Here is a 27,929-nt window from a genome sequence, read left to right as displayed (position 1 = left end):
AGTGTTTGTATGGAAAAATGATTATCTGCTATGAAAACGTCGTTTTGAAGAAGCATGTATCTACATGCTTTTTCAAAACGCAGTTTTGAAAATGCATAATATATTTTGAAAACGCAATATCTGTTTTATAATCACAATAACAAACACCCTAAGACGTTGAATACTTGAATAACGATGTCCTTGAGTCCAAGATCCTAAAAAAAAAGTTTTAACTTTTCTTAAAAAGGGTGATCATAACGAATAAAATCTTACGCGTAAATACGTCTAGGAAAGAAAAATAATAGAATCCGTATTCCAATTGAGTTAATTAAATATTATTAGTAGTATTTAATTCATCATATCAAAACTAATCATGATGCAACTTTAACCAAATAAATTATATGTTTATTTTATTCCTTACCGTTTTATAATCAGGATAAAAAAAACTGGCAAATGGGCCAACTTTAACTTAGCACTTGGATCAATAGGCCCATATTAGAACGCTAAAGGTTTTTCACCCGTCGTCCAACTTCCTGCGTAAAATATCCATCTATCCACTTTTTACTTTCTTAGAAAATACTGGACTCGTCGATAAAAGATAATCGGTTTTAGTTTCTCAAAATTTTCTTTTCACCTGCATTATATCTCCCGCATTTCAAAGGCGTTAAATTTTCAAACTTAGCCAATCCAGAAATGGGTCAAAAGGGTCTACGGGTGAGGGTGTGTTTAATACTTTAAACATCCTTTACTCACTTATCATTGGAAAAAAAAAACTATGCTCATGATTTCCTTCCAAACCTTAAAAGTTTCATCTTAATGGTATAAAAATTGTGAGTTTCACTAAGGAAATAATGTCTCCATTTAAATTTACAAAATATACCAAGAGCCAAACCACAAGTAAAAGCTAAATATGTGTAAAGACACTCACATAAGTAATACATACTAAAAATCAGATTAAACGATCATAGTAGGCATCAAACACAAGTGATCCAAAAAAAAAATGCAAATAGCAACTCTAAGACTAAAGATAAAAGGATAAATAACTCGTGGTAAATCGGGCACCCTAAGTGGTCAAACAAGCAGTAATCAATACCATAGAAAACCAATGTAGTCAAATAGCACAAGCCAATGTGGCTGTATATGTCTATTTTACTATAAATCCACCCTAATCCTTCCTTTTGTTACCTTGCACGATATAATCCCATATATACTTACTCTCTTGGAAACTCGATCCTAATACACACTCTTATACCTAAACACACACTTGAGCTTAAATCGATCGTAATGCTCATTATTACAATCAAAACTTACATAAACATATTCATATTCAATGACGAATATATCATTTTTATGGATTCAATCCTTAGAGGGGATCATATCACATAGTTTTCATAATTCATCACATCCCAAATGCCATCTTAACTTATTTTAACGATCGCTTGAATAAGGTTTTGAAGAAAACCATCTCCGCGTCAATGCAAGAGTTTCTTTAGGCTTGTTAGTTGGTACCATATGCCCTGCACCCTGTAAATTAACATCCATATTACACTGTAAGATATAATCGTATCACACGTCCAAGAATAGATTATTATTGCTTAACAAAGTGACTTTGCTCTCACGAACGAGATACTTTGTTACATTACACATTTAAAACTACGGAAGAAAAAAAAAAAAAAGAAATAACACAATTAAAGTAAAAAAGTGTTCTTACTCTAACTGTTGCAAATGCTAATGAATACTCATTCCGTGCATATTTTATTTCATATCTGCAAAGTGAAACTTAATAAAGTCATATAACAAATTTATATTCTACAAAACATATAAGGGAATCCTCCTACAACTATCATGTGTCCCCGAGATCCCTCAAGTTACTTTTATCTTTGAGGGTCAAAGTAAGAATACCTTGATCTTTGGAGGGAAAACAATTACCAATATTCAAAAATGTTTTTTAAATTTTAACCCTTGATTTTCATTTAAGGGTTAAAATTTTTCCAACTTGACTCAAGTTTGGAAATCAACTTGATGGAATCCTGACCTCTAATAACCATTATACGCTTGAGCTAATTAAAGTGATCAAAATGAACAATTATATAATTAAGTTAATCTAGATGCTACAAATTATTCTTTCAAATTCATCAAATGGTCAATACTCCTTCAAGAGATAATCTAGGCATTCATGTATATGCATCAATACAATATATTATACAATATATAAAGTAAATATAATGAATTTATGGGTGTATTTGTGTATATATGTTTTATGATTAACGAATTATATCTTTATTAACTTGTAAAAGAAACGAAAGAGAGAATCAAGTGTTATCTCACCCTCCGACTTGACCATCAACATAAAACGGTTTCCATGGGACTTCAACCGCAAGATTAAGGGAAGTTATCCATTGCTCCACTCCAACATATGGAAATGTCATGTCATGGTCGCCACTGTCCATCCATAAGTTAGTTATATGTAATTTAATTTGCAACAAAAATCTTGATAGAGTTTCGAAAACGAGGCTTTAGTTCCATCACCTTATGATCAAAGCTTGGCAATTTTTATCAGATAATTTCTTATGATGGAAAAAGCTACTAAAGATATCATAAGAATAACAAAATGTGTTATTCTTTCCTTGTATATAATGAATGGTACTGTTGGCCGGATCCCATTTTCCAATTGATCCCTGGAAAGATTATTTTAGAATAAGTATGCATGTTAGTTTCATATCAATTATTTTAGAACAATTTTAAGATAAGAACGGTGAAAACACTTAAAAAAATATTATTTTGATACATTAAAAGTCCATAAAACTAACATAATGCTTAACTAATTATCATTATTTAAGTGTATAACACATTGGCCTGTCAAAATCAAGAAAATCATGTTTTTTGTTTTTATGAATCCATCTTGAATGCATATTCTTCAAAATGATGCATCCACAAAAAAACGTGATTTTTTTGATTTTGACAGATCAATGTGTTGTTAAACACTTAAATAATGATAATTAGTTATGCACTATGTTAGTTATATGGACTTTTAATGGATCAAAATGATGTTTTTTAAGTGTTCTCACCGTTCTTATTTTAAGACTGTTCATATTTGATTGCCTATATATATAAATATATATATGGAAAAGGGAATATAAGGTTGTAGTCCGACACTTAAGTATGAGTGTGGAACCCCTCACATACTAATATTTATTATTTATTGATTTTTAAATAAATCACATGGCCCCCATAAATTTTATGGATTAAAAAAATAATATGTGAGTATTCCACACCTAAACTTGGATACCTAACAGCCTTATATATAACAATAACAGCCTTTTTAATGAATAAATGCATGGGCCCCCTAATTTTTATGAATTAAAAAAAAATAATATGTGTATATTCTACACCTAAGCTTAGATACCCGACAACCTTATATTCCATCCCCATATATTAGTATGTGAGAGGTTTCACACTTAAGCTTAGGTGCCGGACAGTCTTATATTCCCTTTTCCATATATATATATATATATATATGAGATAGAAATTAAATGAAAAGGTACCTTAAGTAGAAAAGGGAGAGAAAGTTCGTTTTTGATTTTTTTTTCCACTTTTTTCATCATCTCTTTAATTAACTAATTCCAAAAATAAAAAATAAATAAAAAAATTTCAAAGGGTGTAGCCCGTAAGCTATAGGCAAATCCTCTTGGTCTATGGCGGAGCCATGATGGCTAAGGACGGAGCCCGTTAGATAAATCACCCATTACTGATCAGCCCCTATGACCTATCACCATGTATGACATATCACCCCCACCAGTTACCGCTTATTAATATCCTTAAGGCGAATCCCGTACCGTACCCTTATATAAATAGCTCCCTAACTCGAGTTAGAAATTATTTTAATTTTTTTTAATATATTAAGTTAATTTAAAATATAATAAAAAAGTTAAAAAAAAAAAGAAAAACAAAAAAACAAGCTAAAAAAAAAAATCAAAAACAAACTTTCTCTTTTTTTTTTAAAAAAAAAAACCTTCTCTCTATATCTATCATGTATATATATATATAGAGGAAAGTTATTTGTAGTACATGTGCAACTTAACTTACACACTTCTTCTTTCTTCTTTCTTCCATCTCCGACCACCACCACCACTACCATGATCATCTCCGACCACCACCATGATCCACCGGCGACGGCGACCATCTTCGGCGAGACTTACACATGTGTAACTAACTTACACATGTGTAAGTACAACTTTTTTTTAGCATTTTAGCGTTTAAAATTTCTAGGTTTTTTCCTTCGCGAGACAACCACCACCAGCCACCATCATCTCCGACCACCCAGCGAAGGCGCCTGCGCCTGCAGCAAGGGCGGAGCCCGTACCGTAGCATACCGCCACCATCTCTTGGATCGCCGCCCATCAAATCCATACGATTCCCATATGCGTCCCTTGACAGTTAAGTTTAGAACGGATAAGGGCCTCTAGCCCGTACTATAAACACCCGAAAACGAACCTGATTCTCGCCGAAAAGTTAACTTACACATGTGTAAGTTGTACTTACACATGTGTAAGTTTCGCCAGAGATGGTCACCGTCGTCGGAGTATCATGGTGGTGGTCGGAGATGGAAGGAAGAAGGAAGAAGAAGTGTGTAAGTTAAGTTACACATGTACTATAAAAAGTACATGTACTACAAATAACCCACTCCTATATATATATATGGGTAATCAAATGATAACATATTATTGATTGTATTTTCAAGAGAATCGTTTTGCTCACATACTTGACGAATATTGAGAGCTTGTTGTGCAACTGCAGTATTTGCCCACATAGTTAAAGCCTTCTTTAAATCACCCTAAAAAATAATGATATGATCATAAAATATACATAGGAAAAACTCTAGTGCAACTGCAAACTACACATTCATATTAATTTCATACAAATTATTTGATAAATATAATAAGATAATGTCTATACTTTTTTTTTCGACAAATGGCATGATGCATATTTAATACAAGATAATATCTGTATCTATATATTAATAAAAAAAAAAATTTTCTTAACTAATGCTGTGCTAGTTAAGAAATCTATATATTTATTAAAATAATAGAAATTCTAACCTTTTAAAGCTCTCCTCAATATAAAGTTATTTTTAAAATTTGTCACATAGGTTTTTATTCTATGTGTCATTATCACATTTTTTGACAATATTTATCCATTAAATATTAAATAAAAAAGATATTTATATATAAACTTAAGAAACCAAATCCCTTATTTAAGAAACAAATCCCATATGCAAAAAAAAAAAAAAAAAAAAAAAAACTAAAACCGTATAAACTCACATATGAGTTTAAGTTTTCTATATATCTTTTTTTTCCCTGTAAAGGCAATATTCTTTATCTAACTTTTTTGATCTTGGATTCATTTTATCAAATCGTATATTATCAAAATAGTTTCATTATAGGAATTTAACTATTTCTAACTAGATATAATGATATCACAATTCGATTCATTGAAGTTACGGGTTATGCCGGTTCATTTCTTTCACGGGTAGCAATTCTTTTAATAAAAACATGGGTTGTAATTACATTATACCTGATCAAATACGATATTTAGAGCAAATATGCAACCACAAGATACTATTAATCTTATTTAAACTAATTTTCACTATCCAAGTAGCACAACACCATTAGGTTTCTAAATATGTTCAACTAAGTTTAAATTTTTTTTGGTATTTAAATGTTGAACATTATATATATTATTGATTTCAATGTCAATATTAAAACTTTTAAAAAATAAACTTAATATCCGTACATCATGCGAGTAAAAAACCTTATATATAATAAATAGTTAGCAAATCCCTTTTTAGCGAAGTTGTTTATGGCAATCCCAAAACTATTTCAAACCTCTTGGAGCCTCACTTTAGCTCCTAAACCACCTCATTTAATCGAAATTTCTTGAAATAAGAAATCTTAAATATAATTAAGTTTGGAAAATATTTGTCATCATTTATTATTTAACTAAACTTTTATTAAATAAAAGACCTTAAATAAATTTTACATTTAGCAAATATTTGTCATAAATTATTTAGACTTGTTAATATTATTTTTTTATATATTCAAATATAGCATATCCAAATAACTTTGCAATACATGGAAAAATTATATATAGATTAAGGAAAAAGTTTTTTGCTATCTTTTTGGAATATCAAAAGAGAACCAACTTTTTTGTTCTCTTTTTTCTTTTCAAACATCTAACAAACAAATAAATAATCTTTGTTTTTATGTGTATCATTTCATTAAGATAGTCATGTATATCCTTTATATTATTATGAGAGCTCTTATAAGAGGCAAAAGGATGACATATTCATAGATTGTTTGTGTGTGTGTTTGGGGGGAATTACCTGGCAATCTAGAGCTGAATAACTTGCATCACAAAATGGGTCCAAAATGCTATCAAAATTAATACGACTTGTGCACTGCAATTTAATATAAATTGATATCAAAATATGATAATCAAGTTGACACATGTATAACTCTATTACTTATGCTCAAAAAATTCTTACCTCTTGATAACTTTGAAGACTATGCGCACAGACCGAGTTTGCCGAATCAACAATATCTACATAATTACCTTGACAATTTGCTATTCCTGTCTACAAAATCAAACTATCACATATATAATTGTAGCTCGTGCTCTAAATAAAATTTATCTATTTTATTCTAATAAAGTACCTTGTATATATCATCTGAGATGAGTGCCATACGATGAGCATATTCAAACCTCGAATTGAAATCCTTAAACTTATGAGTTAAAGGACTGACAAGAATGTACCCCTACATTATTAATTTCAAACAAATTAACTTAATGATAAACATTTTTTGATTTTACAAAATAAAACTAACAAAAGTGTCTGGATACTTTTTAAATACCCTAAAGATATCCATTTCACTTTTTTTTTTTTTTTTTTTTTTTTGAATTATGAATATTCATTTTATCTTATAAGTAATCTATTCAAAGAGTTCTGATTGCATTTTGAGCTGATTAATTACCTGATTGTTATATTTTCATAACGCAAATAATGAGAAAAAGTGTTTGGCAAAATAATTGATTATCCGTATTTTTATGGAGACAAAACACAGTTTAAAAAAAGCAGGTAGATACATTTTCAAAACACAATTTTAAATGCATATTTTACAAATGCAATTTTAAACACCTCATCAGAATGCATATAATATATCCTTTAATAGTTAGCAAGAATCTTGATGAAATCGGTAGGATAAGTACTATAAAAATAAGCTTTCGCTTTGTGTTTGTAGCGATATTCCTCATCTCCGTATTTGAAAGTGTTTTCTAAGAAAGAAAATGATTTCAAAGAAGATGAGTTGCAGGTTTTATTGTTTTTTGGAGATATAAAATAATGGATCGAGTATCTCAAGACAAAGAGATAAGGAGACAGAGGTAAAAGTTATGATAAAATAATATTTTTCTGGGACTTTACTAGTTTTTTTCAATCCATTTTATCTTCCTCGCAGTTAAAATCCGAATTTAGATGGTGTTTAAGAGTGTATACTGTATTCAGGTCAAGTTTGCTTTTGATTCTTGTTGTATTTGTTTTATTTTTCTTGTAGTTATATTTACTCATGTACTCTTCTGGTTGCCTAGCGACTTACTAGCAATCGTCTTATTAATTCAATCTTTTGCCTTACCAAAAAAAAAGAGAAAATTTTATATATGCCATTAATAAGCTTATAAATATTATATTTATCCAATTAAATTTTGAAATATCAAAAAAGCCATTATTAAGATTTAAATATATCATAATTACCTAAATAGTTAAATTTAATCAATTTAAAACATTAAAATTCTTAAAATTATTAAATAATATTTCCAAATTACAATTGTAACCTCTTTTAATTATAAGTGAAGGGACTTTTATGCTGATTATGAGTTGGAAACTTAACATTGACAAATGCTTATTGATCAAAGGGAACTAGGGAAGAACACTTGAAGCTTACAAACTCCTTTTACAGGATTAAATATAGAGCCAGATGCTTATTTGTGGTTTAAATATATATTCATGCGTAAGTAACTTCTTAATTACAATGTCTGAGCTTCTGATTGTTAAAATCACGATCTATAATCCATTAAGTATTCCTAAAGTTTCACACCTTATTATCGCATTCATTTATAAACATGGAGGGCTCTTTAATATCTAATATATTAAAATTAGTTCTGTTAGTTAATAAGTAGCCTCATTAGCTTGATGCTACGTAGTCAACATTTCTGTCACACTTTAGCTTAAGCAAACCAGTAACATTTAAGCATATATTTTGAAGATTCAAGATTAGAGATATACTGAAATGACTAAATCTCCACAGACCAAAATATCTACACACCAAAAGGATATAATTATAATTTGGAAATGTCATTCAATAGTTTTAAGGATTATAATGTTTTAAATTAATTAAATTTAACTATTTGGGTAATTGTGATATATTTAAATCTTAATAATGGCTTTTTTGATATTTTAAAATTTAATTGGATAGATATGATATTTACAAACTTAGTAGTGTCATATATGAAATTTTCCAAATATATATATACAAGGTTTTTTACCCGTACGATGTGCGGTTGCTGATTTAAATTTTTCTAAACTTTTTGATGTTAACATTAGTTTTTTGCAAAGTGAGTTTCGATTAAACATGTTAGAGGCAATTTTAACCAGATTATTTTGGACCTCCAACCCCCACTTCATGGAAAATATATTTGAGGCTGAGACCTTAGGTAACAAATATCCCTAGCTAATGTATAGTTAGCATACTCTTATTGTAATATGTTATTTAATTTTCTAGAAATACTAATAATCGGTATCTAAATATATTATTATATTAGTATTTTTTCTAGAAAAAGTGTCATTAATTTACACTTTTTTGTTTTTCATCAATAATTTATAACTTTTAACTCTGAATACTTAGATTATATTTAATTATAGCCATCAATTTGAAGGAATTTTTAAAATTACACTCATTTAATTAATTAAAATAATTCCAACATATTAATTATTGTCTACAAAAATTTATGTCAAAACCAAATGACTTATTAACAAAATCAATGTTAACTCCATTCAAGATTCATTCTATCTTTCAATCAAAAAAGTATAAAAATTTTTCCCTTCTTATATGTTAGTTTTGAGTATTAATGTTTAAAGTTATAACTGTCACTCAAGTCAAGAGACCTAATTGTTAACAAAAAAATATGAAAACAATCCTAGTTGTTATCTAATTATCATAAGACAAATGATTGAAAATAAATTATTCGTGTTATGGGCCCGCATCATGATCAAAGACATATATTTGAATATCAAGTGCAGGATCGTAAGTATGTTTATATTTGAATATCACATTATGAGTACATCTGGTTTCAAAAAAATTCTATAATAAGAAAATTATTGTAGCATGTGCCTTGTGGAATGACTACGACAAACAATTTCATCAATATGTCTCAGATAATAATGACAGTGACGAACTTGTGATTATTGTATTACAACTTGCAAAGTATAACATTTGCAACCGTATATCTTCAAAATTATAAGCTTTTATAACTTAAATGTATGAAGATCTAATATTAATAATATCGTAAGTCACGTGTTCAGTGTTGGGCACGGGTCTAAAATCTACTTAGATATTATATTTCATGCACCATTGATAGATATAAAATTAAGTCAATGTGTAATGAAAATTTTGATTTGGACGGATTAGACTAAAATAAAAAACCGAAGGAGATATATATTTAGATTTAGGGTTAGTATGGAATTGTATTGCTTATCTTTTTGAATATAATTAACTCATAAAATTTCGATCCATATCTATACGTTGTCGATTGTAAGATTTACATATTTTGTTAATTTTGATATAAGATTTATATTGGATTTTATATTAATATAATATTTTAGAAATATATTGTGAGATAAGATTTATATTGGATTTTATATTTATATTTTAGAAATATATTGTGAGAAAAAAATGTGGAGATGCCACGTAAGAAAAATCCTACGTATCAATGTTTAAAAATTGTTTTGAGTTAAAGTGAATGCCTTTAAAATGTCAGGATAATTATTGTTTTATAATATGGATAGATATATATATATATATTTTCAGCTTGTGGGTGGGAAAGCAAGATAGTAAAAAGATACACCCTACAATTATTTTATTATATTTATAACCCCAGTTATTAATTTGACCCCTTTCCTTCTATTTTAATACATTTGAGTTTTAATTAATTAATTAATTATAAATTTATTGACTACCACGTCCATTTCTCTCTAGCCGAATATTGCATCACAAAATTAACCAATAAAGTATATATTTAAAAGAGATTTGCTAACTAGTGTCCCTATTACACTAGTTAAGAAACATTTAATAAAGTATTTATTGAAGTCTAACTTTTCTTAAATATAGAAATATGTATTAATTATTCAATTAAAAATAAAAATTATTGAGTTAAATTAATACACATTAAATAAAATTTTTGATTAATAAGGAAATAATAAGTTCATTAAATGCTTCTTAACTAGTGCACTAGGGGCACTAGTTAGCAAATCCTTATTTAAACACGCAAATATAGTTAACTAATGAGGTTTCGTTGGCAGCTAAAGAAGATAATTCTGATCTAATGGGTATTTTTAAATCATGTCGCCCTGAGCATTAAAAAAACTTAGATCGGCCCTGGCTTAATTTGAGATAAAATATTTTGAGCAAGGATACATATAGCTTGGGGAACGTTGTTCGGCTTTTCCGATTATGGGTATTATAAAGTTAGTGGTGTAAGTAAAAAAAAAAAAGATAAAAAGTGATATCATGGAAAATTGCTTAATTATATACAGGATAGAGATTTCAAAAGGTGTCTTGGGGCTTTTTAACCATTTAAATATCTGACACGTTACATGGATGATTTTTGGTAGAATAAGTGTTACATGCTCACTAAGGTTATCTTCAATGTTAAAGACGCCCTTCAATCCTTACAAATCCTTATACATTCTTACAAATCCTTCAAATCCTATAATTTTATTTCCAACCATACAAACATCCTTAGATATCCTTTTACCCCCACTAAAAACAAAAATAAATTAGGTAAGGACAAGTAAGAGTATGCCCTTAGTTAGGACATCCTTCAAAAAATCCTTAGTTTTAGACAAACTTCAATTGCAAAAGATATCCAAGGGCACCCAAAAACACCTCCATTGAAGATAGCTTAATTGTTTTGGAGCCTTCTTTTCATGTCATCGTGCCATTGTAGGGTCCATATTTTTAATACCAAATTTTTATGCCCATTATATTTCTTTCTATACTATATTACCTTAATAAACATAAAATTTTTTTTAATAAAATATCAAATTTATCTTAAATTAATTTAAAATTTAAACCTTTATTTTAATAATTAACACTTTAAGCTCTTTTTTTTTGGAACAACGAGTTAGTTGTTAGTAATTAAAAGATAGCATTTGAGACACCACAGTGACATCCAATTGGGCAGTATGCGATGCACGAACCATACATGCCTAGGATGAAACCCAAGACATCTCGAAACCCCCCATAATAATCCACTCCTACAAATGTAGAAAGTGGGATTCGAACCCTGGTGGTTTTCTCCAAAGTCAAAGAACTTAGCAATGAGCCACCAACCCATTAGTAACATCATTTGACAGCGCCACCATTACTAATAGTACCATCATTGACACCATTAGACTGTCTTTTCACTACCGTCGCCGCATTTGCGCCGGTAGCATGTTTGTTAAAGCTCATTTTTGTAGGATTGTTTATTTTTAAAGTTTTATTTTATTGTTAAGTATTTACTTTAATTAAAATACATTGAAAATTTTCCATCCATATTTTATATTTGATTTTCATAGAATTAAACATCTAAAAAATATATCAAATTAAAAAACATTTTATGGTAGAGTATTTAAATTCAAATATTTCTATTTCCAATTTATTTCATAAATTTATAACGTATCATATTTTCATCTAAAATAACCCAATAACATACTTGTGAATATTGACTCATATTAATTACTTTTAATATGTGTAAAACAGTGCATTTAGTTTTATTAATTAACTTTCACCTGGGTAAGAGATACCACTTACAAATGTGTCTATACTCATATATAAAGCATTTGGACTACCCTCACTAAAAAAATTAAAACTTTAAATTAAGACAACATCTTATCCATCCATTTTTAAATTTATAAATTTAGACCGTTCATTATTATACTATACAAAGGATAATATGGTCATTTTACCATCTAATCTGTAATTCACTTTTACATCATCTAATATAACTCATGCATTCAAATTCAAAACTGTGAAACTCTCACACACGTATTTTACACATAGTAGTAATTCACTTTTGTCCCACATCTAGTGACACCATAGAACTTATACATTAAGTTCTTTAATAACATTTCTATTTTATGTCAAAATTCACCCTTTATGTTTTGCATAATATGTGGAAGACGTATTATGTATAATATATAACGAGAGGACTGAATAAACTACTAAAAACTACGAAAAAGTACGTTGTGACGTTGTGCCATGTAAAATATAAGTATATTTTATCTGGTGACCAATAGATTATCTCTGATCGACACTATTAATATTTAACTACGACAAACTATCACAATTAGTACAACTTATACATGTGTAGTGTATACGGTATATAACTTACAAAGTGTAAGATATACGACTTACACATGTGTAAGATATAAGTGTGTTTGCGTATAATTTAGAAATTGAAGTAGATTAAATTTATTTTAAATAATAATAATAATATAATCCACCTATACCTATGTAAGGTATATAAAATAAAAGTATACAAAGTATATTTTAAATAATAATAATTTAGAAATTGTGTAGGGTATACAACTTATACCTATGTAAGGTATATAAAATAAAAGTTACACAATGTAAGGCATACAAAGTATGCAACTTACATATAAAACTTACGACTTAAATATTTGGATTTTTCTAATTCTCATGTGAGAGTATATTTTTTTAGGGGTTATTTTTTCTAATTCTCATGGAGGATCAATTTTTTTTCTTTTAACAAGAATCTTCCTTTAAAATGACCCTAATAAATATAATAAGAGACTTTTAAATTTGTTGAAAAAGTTTTGACTCCATTCCTCTAAAGTATAAACACTGGTTTGGGCCTTCATTTGTACATGGGATGTACTAATTTGTGAGAATGAACATATGAAACGTAAAGCGGGGATGAAATGCGTGAAAGGAGGCGCGTGATTAATTATTGGTTGCAACAAAATTCACTTAAATACGTAATTGAGAAAGTTATATAAATGTTCTAATTTTAATATGTATACTTACTAATGTTTTTACATGTTTTTACATATTTAGTCAATAAGTTTTGACAAACTAACCTATTTAGTAAGAAACAAAATCATCCAAATGTAAAATGTTCATAGATGGTAAGTTCCAAAACTTGTACTAAATAACTTATACAAAAGTACCACCCAAATTTTTGGGTAATACTTGTTTAAGGAAGTATCAAATATTTGCATTATGTGTGATATGCAATATAGACATATAAAGGTATGTTTTGAAAAAATAGCTGTAGCTGTAGATTTTAGTTGTAGCTGTAAGTTGTTGTTTTTAAGTAAAGCTGTTAGTTGGATCTTTTATTTTTTTAGAATTGTTTTGTTATGATAGCTGTAGCTGCAGCTTAAAGAGGAATTTGTGTGCTTTTAATGTCTAAAAGTTTCATCGAAAGCTAAATCTCCTGAAACGTTACTTTAAGAAGCGTTTTATTTTGGAGCTTTTTCTTTCAAATAAAAGCTAAAGTTAGTTTCATCTAAACAAAACTTTTAACACAATAAGAGTTTTTTGTTCAAAATTAAAAGCTAAAACTTTCCAATTTTTTTTGAAAAGCTCTTACTAAACATAGCCATATTACTCGATTTTAGCGATGAGGGGTCGTGATTTTGAAGAAACAAAATGAGGGCGAATAACATTGAGTTGATTTTGATGGTGTTTGATCCTTTCATGAGTTTTGACAAAGCAAAATCGATAGTTTTATCAATTATCATCATAATGCTTTCGTTTGTAATTTGAATAATAGATAAAATACATGAAATAAGAGCTCATATCTTCTTAATCTTTTTATTTTAATGTCTTTGTATTATATCAAATGTCTTGTTTTTAAAGTTTTCTTCTAAAAAACTTACAAGTTTATAAATTTTAATAATGAAAATTTATAGTTTACGTGATACTTTGCAAGATAAAAATGAAACAATTTTAATAATCAAGTTGGACTACTATATTTGAGTACAAGCGGCAATAAAATAGAGTCGATAGATGAGAAAATGTATTAAAGGGCAAAGTTTAATACAAAGTTAGTATAAAGCTTTAAAACCTATTGTGAATACCATGATTTTATTAGATGATAATATTTCTTATTAAAAAAAATTAGATAGTAAGAATTCATTGACCAAATAGGTAACAAATTTACTAGCTTTCTATATTTAGATATAAACATCAAAATTAAACCATTTAGGTAATTTTCCCTTAATAACTACCATAATTCCACCGTCGTTTTTAAAGTTTTTGCCACATTTCATCTTCTAATTGGATTGAAAACCTTATTCCCTTTCTTTCTTTAATGGACCTTCTCATTTAATCTCTCTATTTACATTTATCATCAATAATGATTTTCTAACTAATGTTAATTTTTTAAGTTTTCGGCATTTGAAATATAAAAAGCAAATACTTTTCAAATGAAAAAAATATATAAAAAGCAAATCTTTTGTATAACATTACGGAAATGTATATATTGTAATTTAATAACACATATTTACCTTAATCAAGTATAATGTTTTTTATAAAGAAAATGATAAGTTTTTCAAAAAAATTAGTTTAAAATCCTCTTAAAATTATAAGAATGTGACATGTAGTATCCGTTAATTCTTTTTTTTAATTTTGTTCTTAATTTTTTTACACGTCATTATCTAATCTATATCTATACTATATTATAAAGCAGATTCACTCTGTCTAACATTTTTATGATATTAGTTAAAGAGATTTAATTATTTCCTCGTGTAGTAGGTCATTTTTACGGTTGTTGGGTTTGGAAGTAGGAAACAGGGAAACACTATAGGAGTATGGGTGTCAATGTTGTACAAATTGGAATTGGGCTATTTACACCCACCAAGGGAGATGGGCTTTTACAGTGTATCTGTGTATGCATGGTATGATGGGTTTCAATGTCTCAAACACTTTAATTAGTAATGAAACATTCAAACTCATTCTTTTACCCTCATACCTATGAAGTATAAACCAACAACCACTTTATAAGTCAAATGACATTAACTAAATAATTACTTATAAGATTTGATTGCTTACTTGAATATTTATTGTAGGTTGATCGCCGTGTTCGTTACCTATATATAAAAGTTGTTCAACTGTTTACAAATTCATCATCAAATAAAATTAAGAATAGCTCAATTTGGATACAAGTACCTTCATATAAGTCTAAAGTGACTTTTGGAACGACAATGCCAATGTAAGAACTTCCCGCTATGTATAATGGACTTCTCAAAAATTTAGGATGGTCTATCAAAAACTGTTGATTATATATACAACACATATAAAGTTTTTAAAAAGCATTCAAAGTAATCAAACTTTAAAAAGCATTAAAGTTTAAGGTGCTCTAGTTTTAGTTTAACCTTTTTAATAAATTCATTAGCTTGGGAAGCTAGGATACTATCACTGCTTATCCATCCTTTTTTGGTTTTAGCATATGAAAAACCACTTCCGGCAGGTATATCGATGAAAATTATATTGGCGATCTACAAAAGAAAACAAAACAAAAACCAAGCAGCAAGGATATGAGGTTTTGTCAAGTTAGTTTGCAAATTAAAATACGTTGTATATATGGATTTGAGAGTAGTTAGTTAGATGTGTAAACCTTAGTCCATGCATTTGGATTTAGTTCTAAATAGACATCTTCTATGCCATTCTCCCATTTAATTGTAATTGGACCTACATATAAATCAATATACAAAATAAATAACATATACTAAATAATGAACTAATAAAGCGCGATGAGTAAGCTTCATATCTATAAAGTGAGATAATTAAAGTCAATATTTTCCTATGAATCAACACTAATTTCCATATAATAATTTAAAGTATTTGTAAACATGATAACTATGCATTTATTAAATGGTTATATATATCATATAGACATATAGTCGGCCCAACTATTGTAAATCCTTTTAATGTGCCATGAGGGAATGGTTAAATTCCATACTTTTAGATAGTGGTAACCACAATTTGTCAGCTTATATAATACAGTAAACGGTTTCAAAAGATAACCAATTTTACCTGTTGATAGATGTATCTTCAGTTATAAAAGTGTTTATTGTAAGTAATAAGCGTCACGATGACCAACTAAGACCTCGGCCACCTGTCATCTTATTGTGGCTATTCGTACCACCAACTTAATTAATATACCATAATATTCACATTGTATAGTTAACTGTACGAGTTAATAATACACAATTATGATACATCAATAAAAAAATGGTATAAATATCACTTCTCATTGATTTGAGTTGCCTATTGACTCACTTATGCTTACCGCTTACGTGGCTTGGTGTTAAGATATTTACTAACTAGTTTGTGGATTTGGAAATGATTATCCTCATAACAAAATAGCCTAATAGTTGAATGATGACATTCGTAAAAATTAAGAGGCAAGATTAGGAAAGAAAACTAGTGAATACTACATGTCACCTTCTTATAGTATTAAGAGGATTTTTAAGTTAATTTTGAAAACGATTTATCATTTTGCTTGTGGATTATATCAAATGAAAAGGAGACAAAGGATGAGAATGAGGAAATTTTACTTGTCATATAAATGATGAGTAATAAATTATCTATTTAACAAAGAGGATAATTTAGGTAAAACATACAGTACTTATCTTAGGTAAAACATGTGTATTTTAAGGGGGATATTAACACATTATGGTTGAAGAAATGGAACCTAAAAATTGTTAAATCAGACTTATATGATGCTATTCGTACCAGATTTAGGAGTTTTGGGTTCAAAATCAACTGGATAAGATTTGTGTGGATATTTCTGGTTTTGCGTGTTCATCAGAACCTTGCGTGTTCTTATGAACCCAGAAATGTATCCTTTAGTCTTCCAGTTTGCGTGTTATGATGATGTCATCATGAAGAACACGCATATGACCAGTTTTGTGTTCTTATTTCAAATACACCATTTGCGTGTTGTGGCATATTTGTGTTTCATGACTTAGAATTATTAAATTGGAAAAATTCTATGAAGTAAAATATGAAACTAAATCACATTTAACTAGTCAAACCCGACACCATACGTGTGTATTGTCACCGTATGTGTGTGTATAAGGAATTCGCCAACTCCAGGACTTCGGAAAATTTTCAAAATGGAAAATTTTTTAAAAATAAGTCTAATTAGAAAGGACAATTACCTTAAAAAAATGAACTTTATAAAATTCAAGAAAAACAAATGGTTTTGATTAAATTTGGCAAAGTTCAATTTGTCGATTATTAAAACTATAATTGTTTTGGAAGATTTTGAAACAAATGGTTTCACTATTTTGGAAAACATTAAGAGTTTTAATTTCGACGTGTTGTTTCGATGAAATTTGTAACGTTTTCATAGTTTATCATGGAAAATGTTAAGAATTTTATCGTCCAACTTATTTGTAACGTTTTCATAGTTTATCATGAAATTTGTAACGTTTTCATAGTTTTTCATAGTTTATCATGGAAAACAAATGGTTTCTTTATCCGGGAAAATGTTAAGAATTTTATCGTCCAACTTATTTATCGATGGTTAAAGTTGATAACATTTTCATAGTTTATCAACTTCTGGATTTCAGGAGCTTAAAATGTTAGGAACTTCCAAAGATAATGAAGAAAGCTCGTCTCAACAACTTAAGTGGAGGAGAATATCTGAAGGAGGTGAACCATCTGTGACATCTTCTCAACCAAGCAGCTCAAGATCCAATTAAGACGTTATGTCTGGATTGGAGAAAGAATTGGAAGATATGAGAGTCTTGATTGTAAGCTTACGGAAAGATTTTCAACGCAAGAAGAGTCACATCATCAAACGCTTGAAGAGTTGAAGACAAAAAGTATCCGACTCAGACAAGACATGAGGTTCTACAAAAGATTCTGTCTGAGACAATGGTGCATCTGAAAAGAGTTGTCAAGAAGCTGAGCAAGCACAAAGAGGCAATAGAGAGCCAAACTAAGGGTCTGACAAGCTTTGATGTATACTATAATAAGCTGAACAAGATTGTTAATAATCTTGGATCTTAGGCGGGTAGATCCAACCTGCAAGGATGGTGGTCTCAGGAAGCAAAGGAGAGAGGATGAGGACAATAATCCTAGCAGAAAAGAAGAAGAGATCTCAAGATTATCAAGGGGTATTCGGATTGGCACTCCGATTGCTACATCTAAGGGGAGCAAAGTCGGCATGATGTTGTTGGTACCTCTTAGGCTCCCATAACTCAAGACAAAGGGAAGATTATCGCAAAAGATACTTTTCAATTACCGACTGGAGATGTAGATGTCAGTTTCCAGACTCATGCCTATGAATCCGAGAGTGATGAGGAGCTCATTTCCATTGACGCTATTAGAGACTTGGATGACTTGGCTGAAGATGATTCAAAAGGCTTAGAGGATGGGGAATGCATACCTCACTCAAATTCGCAAGGAGTGATGGTATCACCTGAGCATAGGTTTGAATTTGAAGATGCAATTGCTACAAAACCCAAATCTCTTTGAGTCTGAAGGTCAAAAGGAATGTAAGATCAAATCTTATTATGAGCTTCCCGGTCAGGATTTGACCTTCTTAGTCTACTACAAAAACGATACAGGAAGAGATGCTAAACTTGTAGTTAGCAACTTCACGGATAAATTGGGCAGAGAGATTAATGATACTCTTGCTTCCGATGATGAAGATGAGTATTATCACGTCTTGCCAAATGTTTATCGTGTAAATCCAAATCATCCATACTTGTAGTTGGATGTGCCTCTTCCTCATAGGTATTTCGAATACATCAAAGATCCTCGTGCATCAAGTCTATAAGAACTCATCCTCAGTTGGACTTTTGACGAAAAAAAGAGTCTTTATATGATGAAAAGACTTGACGGATGTCAGTACCTTGAGCCTAACTTTGAAGCTTTTAATTCAATGCCAAAGGCAAACTTCTACGGTTTTGCAGGGCTTAGGCTTATTGGTAATTAAAAGCGTGTGAAGTTGTTTGAGAGCTGGATCAAGAATGACAATCATCTTAAGCAGAGTGGAGAGTCAGATCCAAGAAAGTTCAAGTTCAAACCAACTCCGAGAAAGAAGCATGTTACTAAAGGACCAAACGTAGAAGAGATCATTGTTAGATTTATTAACAAGATCAAAAATGTCCATAGGGTTCCTTTGAAGAAGTGGCCACAAAACATGCTTTGTGACATGGATTATTGGAGAGTAGACGACTTCAGTGCAGTTACTGTTGTTATGTCAACAAAAGCTACTAGGCACAAAGAATTACTGAGAGCCTACGATCCACTTCAGCTTATTAATCTTTCGAGAAAAGACTTGAAGAGATTACATAGGCATCGAATGACTAGCTCACAACTTCTGACAGGGATAAAGGGTGTCTATGAAAGGACGGTGAAGTTTTGTCTAGTTGAGTATATCCATGCTGACAGTCGAAGATTCTTTGATGAGATACCTAGACAGGTACGAGCAGGGGTTTCGGCTGGAGAAAATCAAAGTGAGGTCCCTCCAGTTGTTACAGAGCCAGATGCAGAAGCAGGGGCTCCAGCTGGGGAAGATCAAAATGTGATTCCTCTAGTTGTTAAAGAGCCAAGTGCAGAAGCAGGGGTCCGACAGGGGAAGATCAAAATGTGGTCCGTACAGTTGTTATAGAGCCAAATGCAGAAGCAGGGGCTCCGACAGGGACAAATCAAAATGTGGTCATTTGAGTTGTTGTAGAGCCGAATGCAGAAGCAGGGGTTCCAGCCGTGAAAGATCAAAGTGTGGTCCTTCTAATTGTTGTAGAGCCAAGTGCTTCGGCAGGAGTACCTTAGACTGAAGTTCCTGATGACAGGGTTTTTGGCCAGCACTTAGGATGACAAACGAAGACTTGAAGGTCACATCTAGATGCTAATGTCAAGGGGAGAATGTTGGTGCATGTTTCTTGGTAACAAGAGAATTCTAGATGTGTGACGTATATTTATATATATTCATGTCTTGTAATTTATCTTGTAATTACCGTTTGTCAATAATACTACCTTGACATATACTATTGATCATATTGGGATTCTTTTATGTTTATATGTTTGTTTATTATTTAAGTTTTGCAAGTACTTAACATGAATGTAGACATTACATGTAAAGAGTAATTAAATTAATATTGTTTCTGCGTTTAATAGCAATTGAAATATTAACTTAATGTACTTCCAAAGGGAAGTTAAGTTAATGTGTTTCTGCGTATTAACAACAGGAGAAACTTTAAATTAGTTAATACTTCTAATAGGTAATATACACAATATTTTTTCTGCGTATTTACAACACGAGAATAGGTTTTCCGAGCTAATGTTATTTCTGCGTATTTACAACAATAGAAACATTGGCTGAGTTAATGAAAAAGGAGACAAAGGATGAGAATGAGGAAATTTACTTGTTATATAAATGATGAGTAATAATTTATCTATTTAATAAAGAGAAAAGTTTAAGTAAAATATACAGTACTTATCTTAGGTAAAACATGTGTATTTTAGGGGGATTATGTAAAAGGGGTTACATATATTTATCAAATTTAAAAATTTAATTTATAATTTTTTTTAATATGACAGTATTAGAATAGGTAAAATCATATAGTATGGTCATTTTCCCTTTAATAAATATTTTTAAAAGTTCTCTTAGTTTCATGATGGTTACTCATGAAAAATTTTTGCTAAAAATAAAACGCCCCCCATATCCCAACCATTCTTTTTTAGTATCTAGACCACTACCACTTTTTGCAGCAACCTCGCTGCAAAAAGTGAAAAAAATGCGGGTCCTCGTGTCTATAATGGTAAATATGACAGAATAAAAGCGGGCCCCCTCTCTAAGTCGCTGCAAAAAGTCTGGTCGGATTACCAAAAAGATGGTCAGGTTATCAGGCGCCAAATAAAATAAGAAAGTAAAATCCAAATGTCATAAATGTGATCACGTGAACCTATATTGGTGTTACCATAAATCAAAGGTGACATTATTGTGACAATATATGTCCTGTCACCAAACCCCTTCAACTCTAACAACAGTCACAACACAAAATCATACAAGTACAAATTTCTAATCGCAGCCGCATTACAAATTCATATTAGGATTGAGTAACCAATTGTTTTTATAAATATACCATATAACAAAGATAATTGTATTTTCAAAAATCACAAAAAAAGGTTATAATCACCAAAGAAAAAGTACAAAATCGTATTATAAAGTACGATAAGGATACCCGTGCAATACGACGACATTGACGGTAACGGTGTGGTTAATAATGTAATAGTGATTGATATAATATGATTATTGTAGTTATTTTAAGGGTTAAGAAATGCATGTTGAAAAAATTTTCACTAACATTATTATAGGTATATTAAATGAAATTATTTGAATTAGTGAATAAATAAAAGAGATAGTTTGGATAGATAGCGTTGAAAAATATAATTAAGGATATTTCGGTAGATGTGATGTGTGGATTGATAATGTGTTAAAAGTTTGGTTTATCTTAGGTTTTTAAAAGATCGAAAGTTGAAAAGAGAAAGTGGTGTTTATTTTATAAGAGAATAAACATAAAAACGTAATTAAAAAGCCAAAATGGTGATGAAAAAGTAAAAGTCATAACTTTGATATATGCGATTTTGACTTTTTTTTTTTATTATTAAGATTTTGGGATTCCATTACCATTTGACCATTAATTAGACAGAAAGGAATGAACGACAAAAGGGGCGAACCAGCCTCCAACTCAGCCTAGTTTGACCCCTTCCGCCTGAAACACCGCCCTCAAGGAGTGAACCGTCCTTTAGGTGATCCCTTAACATCGCCCTTTGTTTCTTTGAGTTAGCTTGGCCCGAAGTAAAAGTACTTGGAATCTAACTTTTTAAATATGTTTTTATATATATATACTATACAACACTTCGTCACCCCACATACCACAAGTTACCCCACTCTCCAAAATTCATTTATTTCCAACTTTTTTCAAAGATATCTCTTTCTACCCCACATACCACAAGTCACCTCTACCTCCTTCCATCACCAATCATTTTAGTCTTACACTAACCCAACCTAACCAATCGCTTTAGCGCTCCCTAACCTGTCGGTTCATAATATGCCTGCAGTAAAGTAGCTAAAAGCCTAAAATAATATATCATGGTAGAGGAAGAGAAAGCCTAAAATAATATATCATGGTAGAGGAAGAGACAAGGACGCAAGTTGTAGGCTGCATGGACTTATGGTACTAGATCGTATGGCATCACGTCCATACACACGTCTTGGTCCCTTCTTTTGTTGTTTTTTTATGGTCCCACCGACATTTCCACTATTTCCCTTTTATTTTCAATACACCTAACACCGTTTTAAAATCAAATAAATTGATACTCTAAGTAATGGATTTTAAGGTAAATTACATAAATCGTTTTGTTCAAAACTATGATATCTACAATTTAATTTTAAAAATTACTCGAGATTCGAGATATACTTATAATTGTCTAAACTCACATTGACCACACCTAACCCTAACGGAGCATGACAGTGCGTTAAAAGCGGGTCCATGTCAGTCACGTGACTAGCATGTGACCCACTTTTAATGCACCGTCATGCTCCGTTAGGGTTAGGTATGGTACGTGTGGGTTTTAGACAACTATAGATATGTCTCGGGTAATTTTTTAAATTGTAAGGATCATGAGTGTAATTTTGAACAAACCTCATGTATGTTTTATATATGTAATTTACCCTAGATTTTAATAACAAACTCTTCAATCATCATCTAAGCTTCTCCATATAAATGTCTCGGATAAGCAGATTGACAGTTATGGGTTTATTGTTTTTGGATGGGTCTGGTTATTCGGGTTTGAGTCATAAAAAATATGACCCATAAACCGAACCGAATAAAGATTTGGGTTTTGGGTTATGGGTTAAATGGTTCGGGTTGGGTTGTGGGTTAATCCCAAATTAACCAACTAAAAAACTTTTGAAACAACTACAAAAACTTTCAATATAAAAAATAGGGTCATTTGCCCATTTACATGTACATTACAGTATTTTATCTATATAACAATTCCAGCATATGAGTTTTGAATTACATCATCAAAAATTCAAAATAAAAAAAAAAAAAAAACAATTTACGCATGATCAGAATATTAAAATACACAAAAGAAGAGATTACATGTATTATACCAGTCTAGTCCAGAAGAACATTTCTTGTTTTTTAAGTCAAATTCTTATGTATCTTATTACTTTAGTGATCAGCCACTCTAAATTTGAAGTACAAACATTTCTTGTCAATTCTACATTAATAAATAACATAATACTAGACAAAATTTATATATATTAAAATATGTAATGGAGAAACAAAATTATACTCGTCGATTCCTGCTAGTATTCTAGTAACTATGTCATATTTATCATTATAATAATTCTACCAAAGAATAAAAAGAATTTATTCGGGTTATTCGGGTTGACCCAAAATGAAATTTTATCACCCACAACCCAAACCGATTAAGTTTATATGAATATGATTAACCAAATAACTAACCCAAAACCCGAATAACCTAACCCGTATAACCCAAACCCATTTAGGTCGGGTCGGGTTATTTGGGTTTGGATTTTTTCAAACACCCCTAAATTTTAGCCTTCATAATATATTTTCTCTTTTTCCTAATGATTTGAATATTTTAAACATTTTAAAAATGATTTGAATATTTTAAACATTGTACGTGATTCACTATTAGCTGAAAAATGATTTTGACAGTAATTATTCAAGATACTTTTGGTATTTCTAAATATTTATTTATAAACTTCTTCTTGATTAACAGTTAGATGATTTTTCAAAAGAGAAAAGGAAATGAGCTAGAACCAAAAAGTCGAGCTAGACATCTGAAAAATAGAAGTTGGGGAGTCGATAAGCTTTAACAAACTGCAAACGTGCCTCTGAAAAAAGCATATTATTTGATTAAAAAAATAATTGGGGCATTTAGAGAATTTCTTGTCAAAGGCATCAAAAACGCTAGGAACGGCTTGAAACCAACTTAGCTACAATGTTGGAATAGTATGTCTGTCGTCATCGAGCCCCCGCTAAAATGAAATCCTGGCTCCGTCTCTGAGCACACTATAAAACAACAACGGCGGTTTGCACTTTCTATCGGACTAAGAAACACTTGAGTTGAATCATACATTTATGTAATAACACGGTACCGCTACTTAACCAGTGTTTTATTCTTATGCCCCGTCACATTGCGCGGGTACAAGGCTAGTAATATTATAAATATATTAGGTAAAGATGAAAAATAGAATTGATTGTTTGAAAGGCAAACTTGTAATAATTGAGATTTGAAATTGATTACCTCAAAGGTAAAAGATTTTATCAATATACCAATTCCATTTGATAAATTAACTATGTTTATATCAAATGAAACCGTATTACATACATATAAAGCCATGTTTATGTTGTAGAAGCTAATTAACTTTCCAACAAATTAGCTGTACATGCATGCATATCTTGTCAATCATGAGTTGGAATAAAAACATACCAATTTCATAGAAGAAGGTAACTAAACCAGAAGCCCCAGGACCGCCAGGAATAAAGAATATGAGTGGGTCTTGTGCAGGATTTCTAGTTGACTCAACAAAATAATAGAACAACTGTACGTCTTCTTTTTCCCCTATCCCAACATATCTTCAACACAATATACTTGAAAAGATTAGTTAGAAGTACATATCAGTGCATATATATATATATATAGGGTATGGAGTATGTGGCTGTTAGATACCCAACTTGGGTGTAGAATCCCTCACATCTTGCTTTTTTAATCCATGCAAAACATGGGGTCCAAGCATTTATATATATATATATATATATATGGGAAAAGAGAATATAAGGCTGTCCGACACCTAAGCTTAGGTGTGGAACCCCTCACATACTAATATTTTATTATTTCTTGTTTAATGAATAAATGCATGGGGCCCCATGATTTTTATGGATTACAAAAACAATATGTGAGTGTTCCACACCTAAGCTTAGATACCCGACAGCCTTATATTCCCATCCCCGTATATATATATATATATATATATTAAAATATTGGTATGTGAGGAGTTCTACAACCAAGCTTAGGTATCTAACAGCCACATACTCCATTTTCTCATATATATATATATATATATAGGATAGAGATCAAATGAGAAGGTACCTTAAGGAAAGAAGGGTGAGAAGGTTCGTTTTTGACATTTTTTTAACTTGTTTTTTAAACTTTTTTCTTTTTTTTTTTTACTTTTTTCATTATCTCTTTAATTAACTTATTCCATAAGGGCGAAGCCCGTACTGTACCCCTATGACCTATCACCATTTATGACCTATCACTCCCACCAGCTACCCCTTATTAATATCCTTAAGGGTGAATCCCGTACCGTACCCTTAGATATATAGCTAACTAACCGGGTTATAATTTTTTTATTTTTATTTATTTTTTAAAAATTTTCTACGGATTGAATTAATTAAAAAAGAGAATAAAAAAAGTTTAAAAAAATAAAAAAAAAAGCTTAAGAAAATAAAAAACAAACCTTCTCTTCATTCTATCCTTAAAACCTTTTCTTTGTATCTCTACCATATATATATATGTGTGTGTGTGTTTTTAAGTAAATGTAGATACAAGAAAACTATACATATACCAAAACCTAACTTTGAAGCAATTGTTACTTGATTAATTTATTGCCCGATTTCTCACGTACATTGACAATCTATCTAATACTCTATGACTTAAAGATCGACATTCAAGTGTGTTAGAATGTGAAATCGGGACGATGTCAATGAATATGTAGTTGTTTATGAGAATTTATCAAATGAAACGTACCCGGTTTCAAGCTTGAAGGGAAGATCACCGGGATATCCTGGAAGTTTTTTAACGATTGATTTGGAATGCGATAGGTAAACCTGAATGATAATGATCACTATAAATGGCAACAAGGTTTGGAGCTTGAAGTCCATTAGATGTGTTTGTGTATCTATTGAACTATGTTTTTGGATGGACTATGCTTGGAGCTAGTTATAGTATGGAGTATATAAAGGTGTTTTGTTGAGACAAAGACTTGTAAAAGTTAAAGTAGAGCAGTGGCACAAGTAAGGTTTCAAATACAACCACATCAAAAAGTTCCTATACATTTAAAACTTTGAGATGGACACCAAAATAAATTTTCCACACTTTTTTTTCTCATCCATTGTGTATAAGTATTGAAGCTTTCCTTTTTTTTTCCTTAAATTTATTTTGAGGATTTTATATAAACTATAAGACTCAAAGCATCGCTAGCTCCAAGCATTCTTCCTGCTTTAACAAATAAGTTTCGAACATCTTTTTCAATGAATGAAAGATCACCATGTTTCACTTATTTTTACGGCTCCATCACTCGAATAGTTTTTGCATACCTTAAGTCCAACCTTTTTGTATATAATAAAATCTGATGCTCATCCTCTCGAGGGATAACAGGATTAGCGGGAAGAAATCACCTTTCTTCTGGTGAAAGTAATTCATGATTGTAATCCTTAATGAATGTCGTAACATGTCATTCTTCTGAAAATATATCGAAACTCCTTTTCAAAATAAGACGTTAATGAGCATTGCACTGACATCTTATACACTCTCTATTTGTTTGATCTTTTGTTGTTTCAATTTGTTTTAATGGTTTTATCCCTCCACGATGACAATAAATGTCCCGTCTCACAACCAAATCATTCTTTTTTGCGGATCGATCTTTACGAATAATAAAACCATATATAATCTGTGTAGAATATATGTGCTACTTCAAAGGTCAAAAAAGTTTAGCCAACAAAAGGCTCATCATCAACTGGCTAATCAATCCATGGTTTATCCTCATTCTCATTTGGAAATTTATTAAAAAACGCATAAGCTACTACCAGTGGCGTTACCAAAGGGGGGATAAGGGGCCAATGTCCACTTCCAAATTTAAATTTTGTCATGTATTTTTAAATTTTTTAATAGATTTTTAAAATTTTTCTATAGGTTTTTAAATTTATTTTTTATGATTTATCTAATTTTGCCCTATCTATGATTTTTTCCTGGTACCGCCTTTGATATATAACCATAAACATTATATGGCAACATATACGTATAGAACACAAGCATGTAATAGGTAGATAAATTCCTATATTATATATAAGAAATCGAAAGACTAATAGATAAAGCCAAACATCTATGTAGCATAAATGGGTTTCAAACTATCAAACTAATTTTACCAAGGAAAAAAAGCCGATTAAAATAAAGAGACAAGGAGACGTTAATTACTTATGAGAAAAGATGAGTACCTTATGGATGAAAAATTTATAATTTTTTTTTCAGTAGTTGGGTTAACCACTTAAAAGGAGAAAATTATGTTTACTTTTATGTGTACGAGCATAGTGCCCGCGCGTTGCAGCGGCTAGAAAGTGAGGAAGGCAGGCAGTGGTGGATATCATGGGAGGCAGTGGAGAAGGGGGGCGACAACGGAGGGTGATAGAAGTTAGGTCGATAAGAGTGTGTAATGATTAGAGAGAATTGGAGAAAGGGGAATATATAAGGGTTTTATGTTTCATGTAGGGGTATTTTGGGAAGAAATTTTTTGCTTAATTTCTTAATCTCAATCCTCTTTATAAAAGA

General features: G+C 30.4%; 1 protein-coding gene across 1 annotated transcript; it reads right to left on the bottom strand.

The window, feature by feature from the left end:
* Positions 1-1,243: 1,243 nt before the first annotated feature.
* Positions 1,244-26,363, bottom strand: LOC122581993 (serine carboxypeptidase-like 13). Its single transcript, XM_043754328.1, has 14 exons — positions 26,133-26,363; positions 24,813-24,958; positions 15,937-16,010; positions 15,695-15,817; positions 15,489-15,591; positions 15,372-15,409; positions 6,693-6,794; positions 6,524-6,613; positions 6,362-6,436; positions 4,742-4,813; positions 2,509-2,657; positions 2,308-2,421; positions 1,691-1,745; positions 1,244-1,503 (listed from the first exon to the last, which is right to left on the bottom strand). The coding sequence occupies exons 1-14, from the start codon at positions 26,264-26,266 to the stop codon at positions 1,408-1,410; spliced, it is 1,371 nt and encodes a 456-aa protein (XP_043610263.1). The 5' UTR covers positions 26,267-26,363; the 3' UTR covers positions 1,244-1,407.
* Between the last annotated feature and the right edge of the window lie 1,566 nt (positions 26,364-27,929).

This window comes from Erigeron canadensis, chromosome 9 (genome assembly GCF_010389155.1).
Source record: "Erigeron canadensis isolate Cc75 chromosome 9, C_canadensis_v1, whole genome shotgun sequence".
In the NCBI taxonomy this organism is placed as follows: domain Eukaryota; kingdom Viridiplantae; phylum Streptophyta; class Magnoliopsida; order Asterales; family Asteraceae; genus Erigeron; species Erigeron canadensis.
Note: the sequence above shows the minus strand (reverse complement) of the source record. Positions and strands in the feature narration are given on the sequence as shown.

Coding starts and splice junctions, on each gene's coding strand:
- LOC122581993 (XM_043754328.1), bottom strand. CDS start 26,266: ATGGACTTCAAGCTCCAAACCTTGTTGCCATTTATAGTGATCATTATC. Junction 15,592..15,694: donor CTAATGAATTTATTAAAAAG/GTTAAACTAAAA, acceptor TATAATCAACAG/TTTTTGATAGACCATCCTAA. Junction 6,795..15,371: donor AACCTACAATAAATATTCAA/GTAAGCAATCAA, acceptor TTAATAATGTAG/GGGTACATTCTTGTCAGTCC.